At 30.7% G+C, this 17,827-nt stretch overlaps 1 protein-coding gene and 1 long non-coding RNA gene across 2 annotated transcripts; one reads left to right on the top strand and one right to left on the bottom strand.

The window, feature by feature from the left end:
* The first annotated feature begins 4,674 nt into the window (after positions 1 to 4,674).
* Positions 4,675 to 11,520, top strand: LOC145189110 (proton-coupled folate transporter-like). Its single transcript, XM_080065686.2, has 5 exons — positions 4,675 to 6,023; positions 6,162 to 6,245; positions 10,660 to 10,822; positions 11,046 to 11,077; positions 11,296 to 11,520. The coding sequence occupies exons 1-5, from the start codon at positions 4,805 to 4,807 to the stop codon at positions 11,316 to 11,318; spliced, it is 1,521 nt and encodes a 506-aa protein (XP_079921812.2). The 5' UTR covers positions 4,675 to 4,804; the 3' UTR covers positions 11,319 to 11,520.
* A 2,256-nt stretch (positions 11,521 to 13,776) lies between these two features.
* Positions 13,777 to 16,354, bottom strand: LOC149888202 (uncharacterized). The gene is made up of 2 exons (XR_016452623.1): positions 15,517 to 16,354; positions 13,777 to 15,361 (listed from the first exon to the last, which is right to left on the bottom strand). It is a non-coding gene; the product is annotated as an uncharacterized LOC149888202 (long non-coding RNA).
* Positions 16,355 to 17,827: the final 1,473 nt, after the last annotated feature.

Here is a 17,827-nt window from a genome sequence, read left to right as displayed (position 1 = left end):
GACAAGCTCGCAATGCAACAACCGATGTGGAAATAACTAATTTGTCAAGTCTTCTTGTTGAATAAAATACAATATTTGTTAAATTAATTAAATACAATATAATTGACAATAAAACTGATATCAATAAGAGATAGTTGGGATACTGTTTTAAATAAATCTAGATTATCTGGCACATGAATGCAGATTGTTGGGCACATACTTACAAATAAACACAGAATTTTCAGGAAAAAATATACTAGAAGGAAAAAAACAGCACACGAGTTAAAAAGGACGCCAGCAAAAGAATTTAGAATTAACATTTCCAATGTTTTCATGAATAGCATCATTTGAAATATGACAAGAAGATTTAATGCAACAAAAGAAATAGATTCTTCATTCAATGCTTATTATGGTTGTTCAGTGACTTAAATGATCAAGAAATACAAAATAAGTATGAAAAGTTGCAAAAAATATATGAAAATGATATTGATGATCATCTTAGAGATGAAATACAACATTTAAGATCAATTTGTAATGCCAATATACAAAATATTTCTCTTCAGCCAGTTGAGTTATTAAATGAAATTAAAAAAAACAAACTGGATGTGCTGTTCCCAAAAATTATAATTACAACAAGGCTATTTTGCACAATTCCAGTGATATTTCTCCAATCAGAAAGATCTTTTAGAGTGTTGAAAAGAATAAAAAATGTATTTACATCAAAAATGACACAAAACTGTTTAAATGACTTTAATCTATTAAAGCCGAAATGACAATGAAAATTAATTTTGAAGAAGTTATTAACTTGTTTGTGAGTCGAGTGGCTCGCAATGCTTTATTATCAAACAGTGTTAAACATTTTTTGTACACTTTTTCCCTAACTTTAACTGTTAAAAGATTTAAATAGTTTTGATTTTTAGAAAATTTGTCTTTTCAAAGGTCCAATTAATTTTTATTTTTAATTTTCAATGGCTAGAGCACGCTTCTAGCGGTTCTGGGTATATGATTGATTATAATGAGGGCTTCTTAAAAAACTTCCCCAGGGCCCGAAGTTTCTCTTGACGGCTATGCGTCTAATCAATCATTTAAATACAAAACGGCCTTACTTTTCATTATTTCTAAGAACATTTGCTAACAATCTAAACATTAAAACAAAGTAACACTTTGTCAACGTTAAATATGCTTTTTTTTCTTTTTATATTATGCGAAAGTATAAATTAGAATATTGTAAAAAACACACATACATACATACATACATACATACATACATACATACATACATACATACATACATACATACATACATACATACATACATACATACATACATACATACATACATACATACATACATACATACATACATACATACATACATACATACATACATACATACATACATACATACATACATACATACATACATACATACATACATACATACATACATACATACATGCATACATACATACATACATACATACATACATACATACATACATACATACATACATACATACATACATACATACATACATATATACATACATACATACATACATACATACATACATACATACATACATACATACATACATACATACATACATACATACATACATACATACATACATACATACATACATACATACATACATACATACATACATACATACATACATACATACATACATACATACATACATACATACATACATACATACATACATACATACATACATACATACATACATACATACATACATACATACATACATACATACATACATACATACATACATGAAAAAGTATAATGTATAAATATTTTCTTTTTTTAGAACATCTTTGATGCAATAAAAGTTTTCTTTTGACTTAAATTTACGATTGGTTACGTTTTTTAGGAGAATTTTAAGGTTTAGAGGTATTGTAAAAACCCGGAAATAAGTTTAAAAAGACTTTTGAAAATTCTTCATTTAAATAAAAACCACCCTAAAAATCACTTGAAAGATACTTGAGTTGGAGAAAAAGAAAAGTTTATAAGAAGGAGTATAAAAAAATAATAATAATAAAAAGAGGTGTGCTGTCTGTTTAACCCTTTCACGCAAAGGCTTACCACATGTATGCAAACAATCGATCCTCACAAATAATCTTAAGCTACTTCTCACACAAAATGTTGATGTAACTGAATAAACAGCATCAGACTTGAAAAAAGGATGCAGCACTCGGAGGAACTATCAAGGTTTCACAACCAAAGAGTTAATGAACTTTGAGAGTAACACCTGGTATGATTTTTGTCTTGTCAATTCGATTTTTATGCCATTAAGATTTAAATGTTTACGTCTATATATGTTTTATAACAGTTTTACTTATAATACTTAAGTGCACGAAAGTCGAGTGTTTGAAAACTTTTCTGTAAACCAACAATTTCAAATGATGAACTTGTTCATGTTCCGCTCAACACAGGCTTACCTAATTCTGGTATCACTAATTTGACCTCAACAATCAACCAAGTATCAAATCAAGAATTGTTGAGCCAAATTTTTCCTTAAAATTTTACAATATTGGGAAACAAATGTCAGATTTGTTCACTTAAACCTTATTCAATGGTGCCATCGACGAAAGTGTAAGGAAAAAAAATTATCTTGTGGTTCATTGCATCGATCTGTCAAATCTGACTGAATAGCTCCTCCTCAAACAGAAAACCTTTTTTGATTATTTGGTCAAACTTGGAGCTGATAAAAATGATCGTTTTTTGAAAAGTTGTCTTGGCATTATTGACTTAACCACTGGGAATGATGTCTAATCACCAACTAGCAAAATGCCAAAGATAGCAGTATTACCAAAAAGATTCTGGTTGGTATATGAGAGAACTTTACTGAAAAATGCCACAACATCAAGAAAATCTGGTCTTTGATTCAGTCTCACTTCAAGAAATTTCTTTAGCTTGGATCGTTAAGAACAATTTTCTTTTTCTAAGGGTCATTTCAAGAATTTAAATTGAGTGGCTTTGCTAAAAAGAAAAATTAAGATTATGTCTACAAACCTTGAGGTTGAGTTAACCTAAAAACATCAAACAGCACAATGGTACAACTGCAATAATGTAAGTAATGTTAAACAAGCCAAAAAGTTTGCAAATGTAGTCCATAAGCCTATTATATCTGGACCAAGCAATAAACTGATTTTAGAACTCATTCCACAATTGGAGCTGCTCCTCCTAATGTTGTTAATGGTTTGCTTAAAGCAATTAAACATGTCGGTCCAAAAACTCAGAAATGGTCAAAAAAATGGTCAGTAGCACTAAACATCTAGGAAGAGCCCTACCATGGAGGTCAATATGCTAGCAAAAATTGTCGCACTTTAATAAATGATGTTAACCTACTCTCGTGAATAACATAACAACGCTCGCCTAACCTGTTTTTGACTTTTTTATTACTTTTAGAACGTTTTGGGCAGATGTTACTGCTTACTTGTTACTGGGATGACACCGGAGGAGGATTTTGCAGAAAGAGTTTTGCAGTTCAAAAACTCTAACATAGGGTTGTCAAACTGCAACATTCCCCAAAAGTCAACGTTGTTTTTTATCACATAAAATATTTAATCGGTCGGAAAAAAGCACCAATCGGCCAAATAGTAAAAGGTCAGAAATTTGCCCGGCATCTTTTAAATTCTTACTGGCGAAGATTCAAAACAGGTACTAGTCACCCAGAGGGTCACCTAAAGGCTTCAAACTGCGTTTTGATTTCAACAGCAGACAAACATCAAATACCAAAAATTAAAATTGTAGGAAAACTGTAAAAATGCGGATTTTTTTAGTGCTCTCTTGAGCGTAATAATAATAATAGTGCATACATTCCAGGTAGGTCAAAAAGTAACTGTGTGCCAAGCAAAGGGGGTCGCTTTTAAATTTTTTTCCCCTCAAAAGTATAAGTAAAAATAAGAGAAATTAAAAAAATATCCACTTCTTGTCCAACAACCTAAAAAAACTAATTTGTTACTGAGCAGTTGTCAGGCCATGTTTCTACGCTTTTTTAATGACTGATCACCGTATAACAAATATCCGAGTAGCAAACAATGTTGGCGCCATATTGGGTATCTTGGACAATATTGGCACAAGACTGTGAAACAATATTGCGCCAATATTGTTAACCAATAGTGGCGGAATATTGTAAATCAATATTGCCCCAATATTGGAATACCAATATTGGCGCGATATTGAAATGCCAATATTGGCGCGATATTGGTTATCTTGGCCAATATTGGCCAAGATACCCAATGTCGCGCTAATATCGCGCCAATATTGTTTGCTACTCGGGTAGCAATAGACATAAAATTACGAAAATGTTACATAACACACATTTTTTTAAGAGAATGTAAAAAGCATTTCTCTTTGACTACCAAAAACTTAATTCTAAAAGTGAATAGTTTTTTCATTTTTAAATGTTTTTGTTTCGTATTAATTAAATATCTTTTACAATTTTAAACTGGTAAATACTCATTAATACTGGTAAATAGCGAATTAAATCTTCCTATCAATAAACCGATTTTTTTTCTTCAGTAATAAAGTTACAGAAAAAACTACGGTAAGTGAACTTCAGGCAAATATTAAAATAATGCATCTTGTAATGTTTTAAATAGTTTTAAAAAAAGGCAACCAAGCGTGTAACAAGATCAAACTAGTTAAGTAACAAACTCATCTTCCGCACATCTTGTTTAATTCGAACGTGACACTATTAAAGCGCTCGAGCCTTAATGGAATGAGTGGAATGTAATGGCAATTATTATAAAATAAATTACAGTCTATTTTTTTAATCTTTTTGATTTAAGAATGAATTCAGTGTTATCGCTTTCGAACTCATTTAGTAGAAGTTTCGATGAATATAAACAAATAAAGGTAAATAAATATGATGAAAATCCACCTCAAAAAGTACAAAATGAAACAAAGTCTATTGAAAAGAAACCCGAAAGAAGACATGCATTAAAAAAACTGTTTGAAAGAGTAACTGTTGAACCTGTGACTTTTTGCTACGCATGCGCATTAATTCTCCACGCTCCGCTAATCCAACAATACGTTTACCAACGAATTAGCGAGGACTACCAACTGTCTGGTAAAATTAAAGATGACGTAAGTGACTGTGAATTATCTGCCATTTTGAACGATAATGTCACATATGAGATCCGGAAAAATGTCCAATCATTGACTTCTTATATTCATCTTGGAATTATTCTTTCCGCTGCTTTGCCATCATTATTCATGGCACTTTTATTAGGAACATGGTCTGATAAAGTTGGTCGCCGTATTGTAATTTTTCTACCGGTTCTAGGAGGACTGCTTGACTGCATCTGTATTTTAATAACTATGTTTACAAGAGCGCCTCTCTTCGTGCTATTTATCGGAAGCTTTATAAATGGGTTAGGCGGATTTTTCACTACAATGATTTTGGCGGTTTTTTCTTATATAGCTGATATCACGGATGAAGATAACAGAGCAATGAGACTTGGTATCCTTGAGGCTGTCGCATTTATAAGTGGGATGATAAGCCATATGACTAGTGGCTGGTGGATACATCATCTTGGTTTTAAAGCACCATACATATTTATATTCTCTCTTCATTCTCTCGCAATAGTTTATATTATTTTTCTTCTGCCTGAATCAAGTAGCGTGACTGAGAAGCTGCGCCTCAAAGATTTATTCTGCAGATCTCATTTTAAAAAAGTAATTATGCTGTTTAGCAAAGCAGATACAAAATATAAATGGCACCTTTATGGGTTAGCAGTGACGTCAGCTTTAATGATGATATCGTCGATTGGTTTCGGGAGTGTAATAGTTTTATTTGCTTTAGACGCTCCATTTTGCTTTTCTCCAATAATGATAGGTTACTTTTTAGCGGATTGTATGTTTATGCAAGCCCTGGGTGCAATGTTTTCCTTAATGCTTCTTCGTAAGTGTTTATCTGAGATTTTGTTGACGCAGCTTGGAATTGCATCTATAATATCATCACTAGTAATGATCGCTCTCATCACCAAAAGATGGCAGATGTTTCTTGGTTCGTAAATTTAATTGTTACTAAACGCAACAAAAATTTATTTGTCACTTAATAATTTAATAACAAGAAATAGGAAGTAGACTAAACAAGAGAAAAACGTAGAATTATCACCTACTAATTAACTATAGTATATTTTAGTGCCATTAGCCGGATGTTTTGGCGGTGTCTGCATGCCTGTTATAAGAGCAAGAATGTCAAAGTTGGTCGATAACAGCGAACAAGGTATTGTGAAATCATAAGTAATGCAAATAAGAAATTTAAAAAACAAGAATTTCTTTTTTAAACAATTTTAAATTATCCAGGCGTTATCGCTTTACAAAATGTTTTATATCCGAGCCTTGTAAATTTGTATTTGATGAAATTAAAACTATGATCATTATTATTATCATAAATTATGATCATAAAATAATTATTATCATAAATCAGGGGCGGGTTATTTTGCTGGGTGTTGCAGTTGTATGATGTAGTTGCTGGATGTTTTCAAGCCAAAATTAATGTGTATCTCTGTCATTAGCATTCTTTTTTACTAGTACTCATAAAATCCTAATTTAAACAAAAACTAACAACTTGTAATTTTAACAAAAGCTGCTAACTAGTTATAAAAACTGGTCGAGAGCATGATCCAAATTATTTTTATTTCAAAATAAATTACGTTTTAAGGAAGGAGACGTGATTCAATCATTATAACCTGTGCAGGGTAGTCGCTATACCAACCACTTTTTCGTCATTAAATTGCTTGTTCAAGCTTTTTAATTACAATAAATTTACTGAGAATACAGCTTATAAGCTTTTTATTTATTTGAAAAGTTATCTCGAATTATTATTACGAAATTTCACAGAAAGCTTGACGAACTTTGCTTCAAATTTTTCTTAGCTTTATTATCGTTTTGCTGTAGTAAGGTAAATGAAAAATAGATATTAGACGTTGGATTGCTTGATCCAGACAAAGAAAGTTTTTTTGGTCATCAACACTCAAAATCTTCAAAGTATATTCAGCTTGATACATCATTTTCTAATCCTTGTTTATCAGCCAGCTCCAGAAGAACTTTGGTTACTGAATCAACTGGAAATAAGACTAACTTAAATAGTCAAAATATACCTCGAAGATGATTTAGAAAAGGCCCCACTAAATAATAGTGTATGTTTTTAAATTGTCAATCCTTTTTGTAAACAATTTTCAATTCTGCTTTAGGGTTTTTTTTTCATCGTGATTTTTCACAAATTTGCAACTTTCAAAATGCCAAACACTAGTAAAACTCTTTCAACGACGAAGTTTTTTATTTTTCAAAGTTGACATGAGCTTTTTAAGACGATTTTAAAAAAAGGAAGTTGTCTGTTTTTTATTTTAACTCATTAACAGCAGAAGAGAAGACACTTATTAGAGCGATGATTTAAGAATCTTCACTTAATGTAATAACGATCTTATAAATTATTGCAGAGCAATTAAAAGAACTTCTAACACCCTGTTTCATGTCCAGATTGAAAAGACAGCTAATAGATGGGAATAGCTTTACATCTCTATTAATTATCAAGCTCTCTATGAATACGCAAGTTTTTATCAACTGGTTGTAAAAGCCAGTTTTTTTTATGGATGAAACCGTCAGCAACACATGAACTTTTTAAAAAAGAGTGAGTTACAATTAGAAAAGATGCAAGCGATGAACTTTTAATTTTGAAATTTTTAAAATATTTTTTGCAATTGAAGCATTGTGCTGTTTGCCGTTTCAAGGTTGACTCAACCTCAAGGTATGTAAACATGATTTTAATTTTTCTTTTTAATAAAACCACTTAAAGTAACGAATCAAATTGTTAATACACCTGATAAATCAACATCGCTAAAGTTATATATATTTCATTCAATTGTTAACAAATTTGTTTGTTGATAAACATATAAGCAAGAGCAGATTTATTTTTGACAATGGTTTTATTAGACACAGACAAAACTAGTTCCCTAGATTTATAAAATTGTCAAGAGAAAAACTTGACCACCAATGTCTTACTGAAAGGAAAAAAAAAAGTTAATTGTTATGAATTGGTAAAAGCAGGTTGACTGATAGTGAATAACCATCAGTGTTAGGCTTCCATTTTATCTATGTTGTTGCAAATTATTATTACAAATTACTATGATTTTCATATTCTATTTTAGATTTTTTTTTTACCGGAACTTCAACTTGGCTACGCAAAATGGCGGTAGAACCAAAGTTTTTTTAACAGAGAGATCTCTAATGGCAAAAGCGAAAGAATAATCCAAGCTTTAAAAATCTTTCAAGGCGATAGAATCAGAACTTACGGAATCTTTATCATAAGAATTGGAATTTGATAAATGATGAGATGAAAAGATGAAAAAATGATAATTCAATTCAAATGTAAAAGGTGTAGTGTTCAGTCCAAGAAATCCGAGCCATATGGAACTATGTAAAAAAAATGCAACAAAATGACGATGAGTAAGCACTTCTGTTGAATCTATTAGTGTCAAAGCTGGCTACGAAGTTTGCAAAAACGTCATTAGCAGTACAACCAGACACAGCAACAGTAAATATAGAGTAAATATATCAAGCAACTAATTAAGTTCATCTAGCTAATAACATTTTTTGTTGCTGCAAGTTCGTAACTCTTAAAAAACTACATTTAAAGACCTGATTAAGTCTCACCAAGTCGAAAGTTAGTCGGTAGCACGCTACAAGATTGAATAAAGTTTATGGGCTGGCTCGCCTGAATAATGTTCATTTAGGTAAAATAGACAACAATATTGCAACGTCAGTCATAAGCTTTAACATTTTAAAACAAGTTATATCATAAAAATACCACATAACTTGAATTCCATCCAAAAGATAAAAATGTCTTCTAAGATTTTTTAGCTTTTGTATGTAGTTCAAATACTATTCAATTAATTTAATGAAACTTATATTTCTGGAAAATAAATTGTCTAATATCTTTACAAAGTGAGTTGAGGTAACTGAAAAGACTTTCTTATGGGAATTTTTTTTTACATTTTGGTGAATAAACTAAATTATTTATAAGATGATTTACGTTTTAGTCATATGTGGTCTGCATTTTCTTCATAAATGCATTAAATCTGTTTTTTTATTGCGATCGTGAAAGTCAAAATCAAACCTATATTTAAAAAAATTAATGTCAAATGTCATAAACTCCCATGGGAATATTTCGATTAAAAACAAATGTTGGCAAATTTCAGTAATAAAGATTTCCATTATATCTAGTCGTTAGAATTAGATGCAGTTAAATACTACTTCAATTCTGGATTCAGACTGGAAAAAACAACGTGCAACGAAATGGATTAAGTTTAATAGACAGAATGTTATCAAAACAACGGCGTCGTTTTGAAAAGACAGCATACACGCACCTATTATTTGTCCATTATCTTATATACAAAAAATCAAAGATTTTTTCCTTAGTGATAAGTAAATAAATTATTTACAATTAATTATTTATGTAATGCTTATTTATAAACGATTCATCGGAACGAATGAAATGGTTTATTTGTAAATAATTCATCGGAACTAATATGCTATATAAATTAAGATCATATGTTCAGGTTTAAATTTTAGCTGAACTTGAACAAGCTGCAAACATTTGTTTCTTCAAGCTTAAAAGCCTTCCTTATTGTTCTTTAATTAAGCTATTTCATTGTATTCTGGTTTTCCCGCTAAGCAACTATTTTGTTTAATCAAGAACATTGTTAACCGGACCATCAGCTTCTTATTTTCAATTGACAGCGGTTTGTGCCTTTTTCATCAAAAAAACCTATCCCAATTAAAAAGAAAAAAAAACAAAACAAAAAAAACAACATTTCTTTTTCTGCCAAAGCTGAGTTGATCAACTCAACAAACTTAACGCCAAAAAATGTAAGAGAACAAAAGAATTTCTTAATTCCCTTGCCGCCTTATTTGTACTGGTTGTCCGAAAAATTACAAAGGTTTAAAAAGCGACCAATCTTTAAGCGATACTTGGTATCATTTTATTTGAGGAGAAAAAGCAATTGAAAAATTAAATTTACTAGAATTTAATCAGATATAGTTTTAAGATTATATCTTACATCGGGGGTGTGGATGATGTGTGTGTGGGAAGTTGTTGCATAAACTTATAAAGTTTTTTTTAAATTCAAAGGTCATAATGCGGGTAATATTTAAATTGTCACAATGCTCTCCATAATCTGATGCTTATACCATGTAAAAATAAGGTTTAATGCGTTTTCATTATTTTTTTAACATTAAATGATAGATATCTGAGAACATATCATGAGCTAGGTATTCATTGATTGAGCAAAATACATTCAGTTAATCGCATCAAGTTTCAATTTCTAATTTTTTTTTTAAATTAATGGAGTTTTCTAAAAACAATTTTAGATTTTAGATTTAGAAGGTTTTAGATTGATGTCCTCTAACTCATAAACGATTCCCTTTTATTTTTCTACTTTTTAAAAAAGCATCAAATAATACATTATACAGTTGTCACATCTACACAATTATAAAACGATTACAAATTCAAACAAAAACTCTCCAAAATAAACATTTTGGTGTGTTCTTCGTGCGTTACGCTTCATCTATATTAAAATATTTTTTACGGCTATGAAAAAAATTTAAAAGTTTTTGTTACATTTTGCAATTTTCATTAGGCACCCTATTTGCTGCTGTGGCAACGCTAGAAACGTTATGCACGTTGTTTGGAGCTGCCATCTTTAATTCTCTTTACCCATACTCAGTTCAGCACCTAAATTTTAAAGGGTTTACTTTCTTGGTAATGGCTGCGCTTCTTATCATACCTGGTCTTATTATGTGGTAAGATCATTAAAAGTTAATCTAAGTTTTTTTGTTACATGACGGATATTTTCTAAATTGGTTTTATTATAGAGTAATCATCACATTAAGCCAGGGCATATAGAAACAAATCGACTTTCCGTATTAAACAGTTTTGTTTTTTATACCCACGTTGTCAAAAGCAAGATAGTTAGTGGTCTTCATTATTTCCGTAACTCATTTACCCAAATTTTTCTTGTTTCAGTGTTATTGGCTTAAAGGAACACAAAGAAAAAAGTAAGCTCTTTGAAATTGTGGTTCTAACCATGTTTGTCTCTGTTTTTTTTCTTTCTCTTTTAAACTGTTTCTTTTTTAAATTTTTTTTTTTTATCTGTTTTTGAATGCTTTTTGTTTTTTCTATTACTGTTATTTTTGTTTGAATAAATTTTTATTTTAAATCTTAAACCTTTTTATTACCACTTATTTAATTTTGTTTTCATATATTTCAACTTCAGCGAAGGTGGGAAACGAAACATGACGCTTGTTGATATGAACCTTTTTACTAGTAAAACTTTGTTCATTTGATTTGAATTGACTAAAAAAAAAAAAAAAAAAAGAAAAAAAAGAAAAGAAACAATCTAGTCGTTGTCTTTTTGAATTTCTATCAACAAACTGTTGCCTTATTGTATTTTTAAAACTATGAAATTGTTTAATGTGAATTGATATTCTACCAAAGTTTATTTTCGTGTTTAACATGCTGCTTTATTGAATATGGCTTTTAAATCATTAATAATTCATCCAAATGTAAAAGCATCTCTTATGGTCGGCTCATGCTTAAATATGATCGTCTTGCGGAGATAACGTGACTAAACGCTTTTTTTTCAATTAACTTGAGAATATTCAGAGCTGATATTGTAAAAAAAATCAAGATGGGGATTATTGATTTTCCGTTTGATGCCAATATTGTGTAAGCCTAAAGAAAAACTTTCATTTTGCTATTCAACCTCAGAAACTAAATTATCTAAATTTTAGTGTATACATAACATGTACACTAGCATTCAGATAATTATGATAACTCATAGGGTTATACATGTTATATATAACCGTATGAATACTTTCAATATTTATTTTCACAAATAAATAATGAAGACAATACCAACTGTATGAAACAACAAGTAAACACTTGAAGATTTTAAAATAAGCTGCGAAATGATTCCAATAATAAAGCGAGCAGGTTTTTCAAAAAATATAATTTGCTTTTTATACTCTCAGTGGTCTTCCTCGAATAAAAATAAGTTTCTTTGATTTATTGTTAAATTTTAAGGGTAAAAAAGTTCAAAAACGAAAAAAACTATTTTTTAAAGTAATTTTTAATCAAAATCATTAGCATAACTCATCTCATTAAATATTGCGCATACTTTGATGCAATTTACTATTGTAAATCCATATTATACTGCCTCTTCGCGGTGCAGCTAGTAACTTAGGCAACTAAGATCAATGTATAGTAGAACTTCAAGGGTAAGGAGGATAAAGATCTTACACGCTATCCATCTTGAGGCGCTGTTGGGCTAACAATCCAACAGTGGTGATGGACCTTTTGATTGTTGTTGCAGCAAAAAGAGGGAATGACGTGCCCTCGGTCGGAAAGGGGGGGAGCAACAGCTAAAAACAAAACAGGTGTAGTCCGTGGGACAGAGGAGATATGCGTGATTGAACAGCCAGGTACCGGCGGTACTAAGTATTGTCACTTATGTCAAGCAACATTTAACATCGGAAAAGATCTCAGGTGCCACCTTGCCAAAACGCATCGGTGTGTTAAGATCTCCTACTAGTGCAGCACATGCCCGTTCGCAAATGATAGCTCGCGAAGTGCAGGTTTGCACATGCGGTACTATAAGGGGGAGAAGGAAGACGCGAAGAAACGGTTTACCTGTGTGAACTGCAGCTTCATGTCAAATTCTTTCTCAGGACTGCAAGTACATCGTCAGAGGAAACACCCTCTCAAGTGGAATGGGTCCCTGCGAGAGAAAACAACGTTTCTCTGGACGGATAGGCAGCTGATGGAACTGGCGGAGAAGGAAGCTTCTCTGCTTTCCGCAAACGCATGAACTTGGCTTTCTTTGAAGATCAGGACAAACCAAAATCTCTCTACGCGATTTAGAAAATTCGGCAGAGTTCCATGTACAAAGGTATCTTTAAGAAACTGCGGCTGCACAATGTACAAACTGGAGGATTAGCGCACGCTAAGGCCTGAGGTGAGGTGGTCACCGAAGTGCGAAGTGACTCATAAATAGAAATTGCCTCTGTCCAAATGCGATTGATAAAATGAATGGACATACTATGGATATTTCTTTTTAACACCAACTTAATTCATTTGCCTAAATATAACAAACTGATGTAACAAAAATTCCCATCGTAAAGTCAGTTAAACTTAACAAAAACTCCCATCTTTTGTTATATTTTTCCCTGTTTCAGTTTTTTATTGGCTTAAAAGAACGCAAAAAAAAAAAGTAAGCTCTTTGAAATTACAGTTCCTTCATGTCTGTCTCTGTTATTTTTTTTTTTTCATCACGATCGTTTCTTTTTTAAAATTTTTAATCTGTTTTTGAATGCTTTTTGTTATTTCTATTGCTACTAATTTTGTTTTAATATTTACAAGTCGGTGTTAAAGAGAAATTTTCATTGAGCACTTTCATGGTTGCATTAATTCTGTTTCTTATTTGTGCTATTATTCTAGAAAAGTCAATCTCAAATGTCGCATAATTCCATGGGAGTTTTGAATATTTCGACTAAAAACAAAGCAATAGCAAATTTAATTAGAGATTCCTATTATCTTTAGTCGTTAGAACAAGATACAGCTGAAGGGAAACAAAAGCTAAATGGAGTTGTAAAGATGACTGGTTAGATCACTTTAACACTGGTAAACTTCCACCAAAATAAGCGGCTATTGGTTGAATTTTAACTCTTTCAATTATCAAAATACATTCTTTTGTAGATTTTTTTTTTACTCATTAAAATAATTTTTTTAATATCTGATTAATATTTTTGGGAGAAATGATGGACTGCAGTTTTCGCTTACTTGGAAGTACTAAGAAATGTTAAGGTTGATTGTAGGTAATTTAGAAAATGACTCAATAGCAAAGCAATAACTCACTTATTGAGAGGAATTGTTTTAAAAGCATTAAAATTCCTGAATCAAAATTCTTTTTTTTTTTTGCTCATCATTTAGCTAATTTAGTCCATTAGTTAAAAATCTTTAGTGTTAAGAGTCAACATCACTTTTTCAATTGCACTCACATGAAGATCACAGTCACATACCAAATTATTAGCCTCAAAGGGCTGTAAGTAGTTGACCAGACCATTGTTTAGAGTCATTATTTTACTTAATGAAAGGATAATCCCGTTTTTAAAGGCAGATTTACATAATGATGAGTAATAGACAAGCAAATTATACGTCATTACTGTCCTTATAATGTTTTGGCATAAAAATGCATATAAAATTATCTTCTAGTCGAGATAATACTATGTTGCAATATTTCTATACGACATATTTTTCAATAACTTTGCTGTATTGTTAGTAAACAAGAAGAAACATTAAAAGTTAACTCATGGGGAGTACGTTTATCCATTTTTGATTCATCTTTAGGCACACGATTGATCTAAACACGTGAACTTATTTCGTTCATCATAACTGTCTTTACATTTCACAATTCCATATTTATTTAGTTTTTTACAAAAACAACTTAACATCGATAAACGAGCCTTCAGCTAAGAAAGAAGCAGTTGCGTTCGCTAACGTCAGAAAATTGTCTTTTTATTAGGTTTGCTCTTAAAAGTTTGAAGAATATTCAAAAAAAAACTAACAAAAAAACGCAGTGAATATAAAGGCGATAAATTAAACCAAAATGCAAAAGCTCAACTTAGATAAAAGAAAATCAAGCCATCTCACATTTTTCTAATCACGCGCTCGTAAAAAAAAATCTCTTAATCACAAGTTGTAGACAAAAAAACTTGGAATTTTAGCCTTTTGTTAATTAATTCCTTAAAATATGTATTATTTTATTTACCCTATTGAAATGTCTAATACCTTTATTCACTTCCTTAGTTCGTGCACACATCCAAAATATTAATCATTGGGGTCTTAATAAGAGTCTAAATGCTACTACTGTACTAATACATTGCCATTAGTAAACTACTGTAATAATAATAGGAATTATAAGAAAAAAGGATGCAACAAATTGCCCTTTAGGAATTAGGTTTTGCACAAAATGTTTTACGTAAGACTTAAGAAACCATTGATAAACCGACAAGTGATCTCACTAAAATTGACAAAAAAACTGTTATGTATCTGAACTTTAACGCGTCTTTCCAATGTGTCCAATCTTTTCTTGAGCTTTAAAAGCCTTCCCTATTGTTCTTTTATTAAGCGACTTCATTGTATTTGGATTTTCCTGCAAAGCAACTACTTCTTTTAATCAGGAACGTTGTTAACAGGATCATCAGGTTCCTACTTTTGATTATCAGCGGTTTTCACCTCTTTTCGTCTAAAAAAGCTATCCAGTTAGCTGACGTCCATGAGGGCTAGTTGTGTTGCACAATAAAAAAAAAAAAAAAGAAAAGAAAAAAAAAAATTTCAAAAAAAAAACGGAAGAAACTTTTCTTTTTCTAACTCAACAAACTTAATGTCAAAAATGGTAATAAATCAAAATAATTTTTTAAATCGCTTGCCGCCTTACTTATGGTAGTTGTCCAAAATTCCAGAGTTAAATTTTAGTTACAAACAAAATTTCACATTTTTTTCATGTTGTCTTGCACAAAATGTTGTTTGTATTGATCTATAGATCTGTTAGGGCCTGCTCTCGGCATGACGTAACGCTTGTTTGTGACTGAAAATCTTATTTTGCGTTATTTTCATGATAGCCATCTTTACAGCCACATTTATTTTAGTGATTTTTTTAAACAAAAGCTTTCTTATGTAAACAAATATTTTGACTGTATGTAGAGGAGTCGGCCATCTCAAACTCTCCATTACACCCACAGCTTAAGTGTTTTGAAAACATTTAAGTTTGAAAAAACAGTGTAGTGTTTTCGAAACACCAGATACTGAACAAATACAAACGAGAGAGCAAAAAAGTAGAAAAACGACTAAATAAAAAGCAATATTGCTATTATTATAATTATTTTGTCGAAAATGAAACACTCGCAGACTGAAAAAAAATGAGGACCGCATTTGGTAAAACCACTAATTTAACAATAGTGTTATTGAAAGAACAATGATTATTTTAAAACTCGCATTTAAAACTCCTCAGCTGTGGTTTGTTTAGTTTAAAAGTGAGTTTTGCGGTCTGAGATGGTTTGCACTATTAAAATTACACCTTTAAAATACCTGTCGAAATCTCGTTTTCTTTAAAAATCAAAAGTATAAGTATATAGTATTCACTTTTCCAGTCCGTTGCGAAAATAACATCTATATAACCATGTAAAAGTTTTTTTCTTTAGCTAACATATAACACTATAACAAACACTATAACACCTGAAAAACTCACTTTTTTTTTGTCGATTGCGTGCAATCATTAAGCACTAGGCTCTAAGATAATAAAAGTAATACTAAACTATCCTGAAAGAGGAGATTTCTGAGCCTTCAGAAAGTTTCCGAAGGCTCAGAAATCTCCTCTTTAAGGATAGTTTAGTATTACTTTTATTATTTTAATTGAGGAGAAAAAGCTGTTTTAAAACCGATCAACTAAAAATTAAATCGGATATAGTTTTAAGATTACATCTTATATCGGAGGTGTGAATGATGTGTGTGGGAAGTTTTTGCATAATTTAATTATGTTTTTTTAGATTCAAAAGCTGTCATAATGCGCGTACTATTACTATGTGAAATTGTCATAATGCTCTCCGTAATGTGAAAAAAAGGTTTAAGGCGATTTCTTATTTTTTTAACATTATGTAATGGATATCTATGAACATTTGATGAGTCAAGTATTCAATTATCGATCAAAATATAATCAATTAATCATCAAAATAAATTCAATTTTTTATCTCTTTTGTAAATGGAATCTTTTAAAAACAATACGTAAGTTTAAGACCTTTGAGTTGCAGACGATTCCTTTTTTTTTTTTTCTTTTACTCTTCAAAAAAACATCAAATATTGACATCACCTGATGCATAACATGATTTTAAATAAACATTGTTGGGAAAGCATGTTGGAAAAGCATGTTATTTTTGTCTAAACAAAATCTGCTTTTATTTTTAAACCCATTTTCTGTTCATTGCTTACTAATATATTATGCAATTATGTCAGACCAACTTTTATATTTTTTCCTAATCAAATATTCTAAAGAATGAAAATAAAAGAAATGGCGCTGAAATTATTTACCAAAAAGTTGATCTTAAAATTTTTATTAATGTCAAAAACTTTATTATCAAATTATATCCTACTATCAAATATATCAGAAAAAAAACTCAAGATAATTTTATATTTATATTGTATTTACATTACATTATAGAAGTACAAAGCAATTAAGCATTCACAAGAAAAGTTTTGGTGTGTACTTCGTGCGTTACGCTTCATCTACTTTTAAGTATTCTTCACGTCAAAATGAAATTGTAACACATTTCTTTTACATTTTGTAATTTTCATTAGGCACGCTATTTGCTGCTGTAGCAACGCTAGAAACGTTATGTACGTTGTTTCGAGTAACCATCTTTAATTCTCTTTACCCATACTCCGTTCAGCACCTAAATTTTAAAACTTAAAAACCAAAAATTTAAATACCCACGCAGAGACTGGAATTACCGAAAAACGGTTCCTTCGGTAAATTTCGGTTCCTAATTTGATAAGGAACCGATAACTTCGATTCTTTTCGATTCCTTATTTTAGGCAAGATTCGAAATTTCGGTAAATTTCGATTCCTTATTTTAAGAAAGAATCGAAATTACGGTAAATTTCGATTCCGATTCTGCTAAAGAACCGATAACTTCGGTTCTTTTCGATTCCTAGCGGGAATTTTGGAATTGCTAAGAACCGCTAAGAACCGAAAT

This window comes from Hydra viridissima, unplaced genomic scaffold (assembly GCF_058129835.1).
Source record: "Hydra viridissima isolate aposymbiotic clone 2 unplaced genomic scaffold, HvirCarnegie_v1 scaffold_5, whole genome shotgun sequence".
Taxonomy (NCBI): Eukaryota; Metazoa; Cnidaria; class Hydrozoa; order Anthoathecata; family Hydridae; genus Hydra; species Hydra viridissima.
Note: the sequence above shows the minus strand (reverse complement) of the source record. Positions and strands in the feature narration are given on the sequence as shown.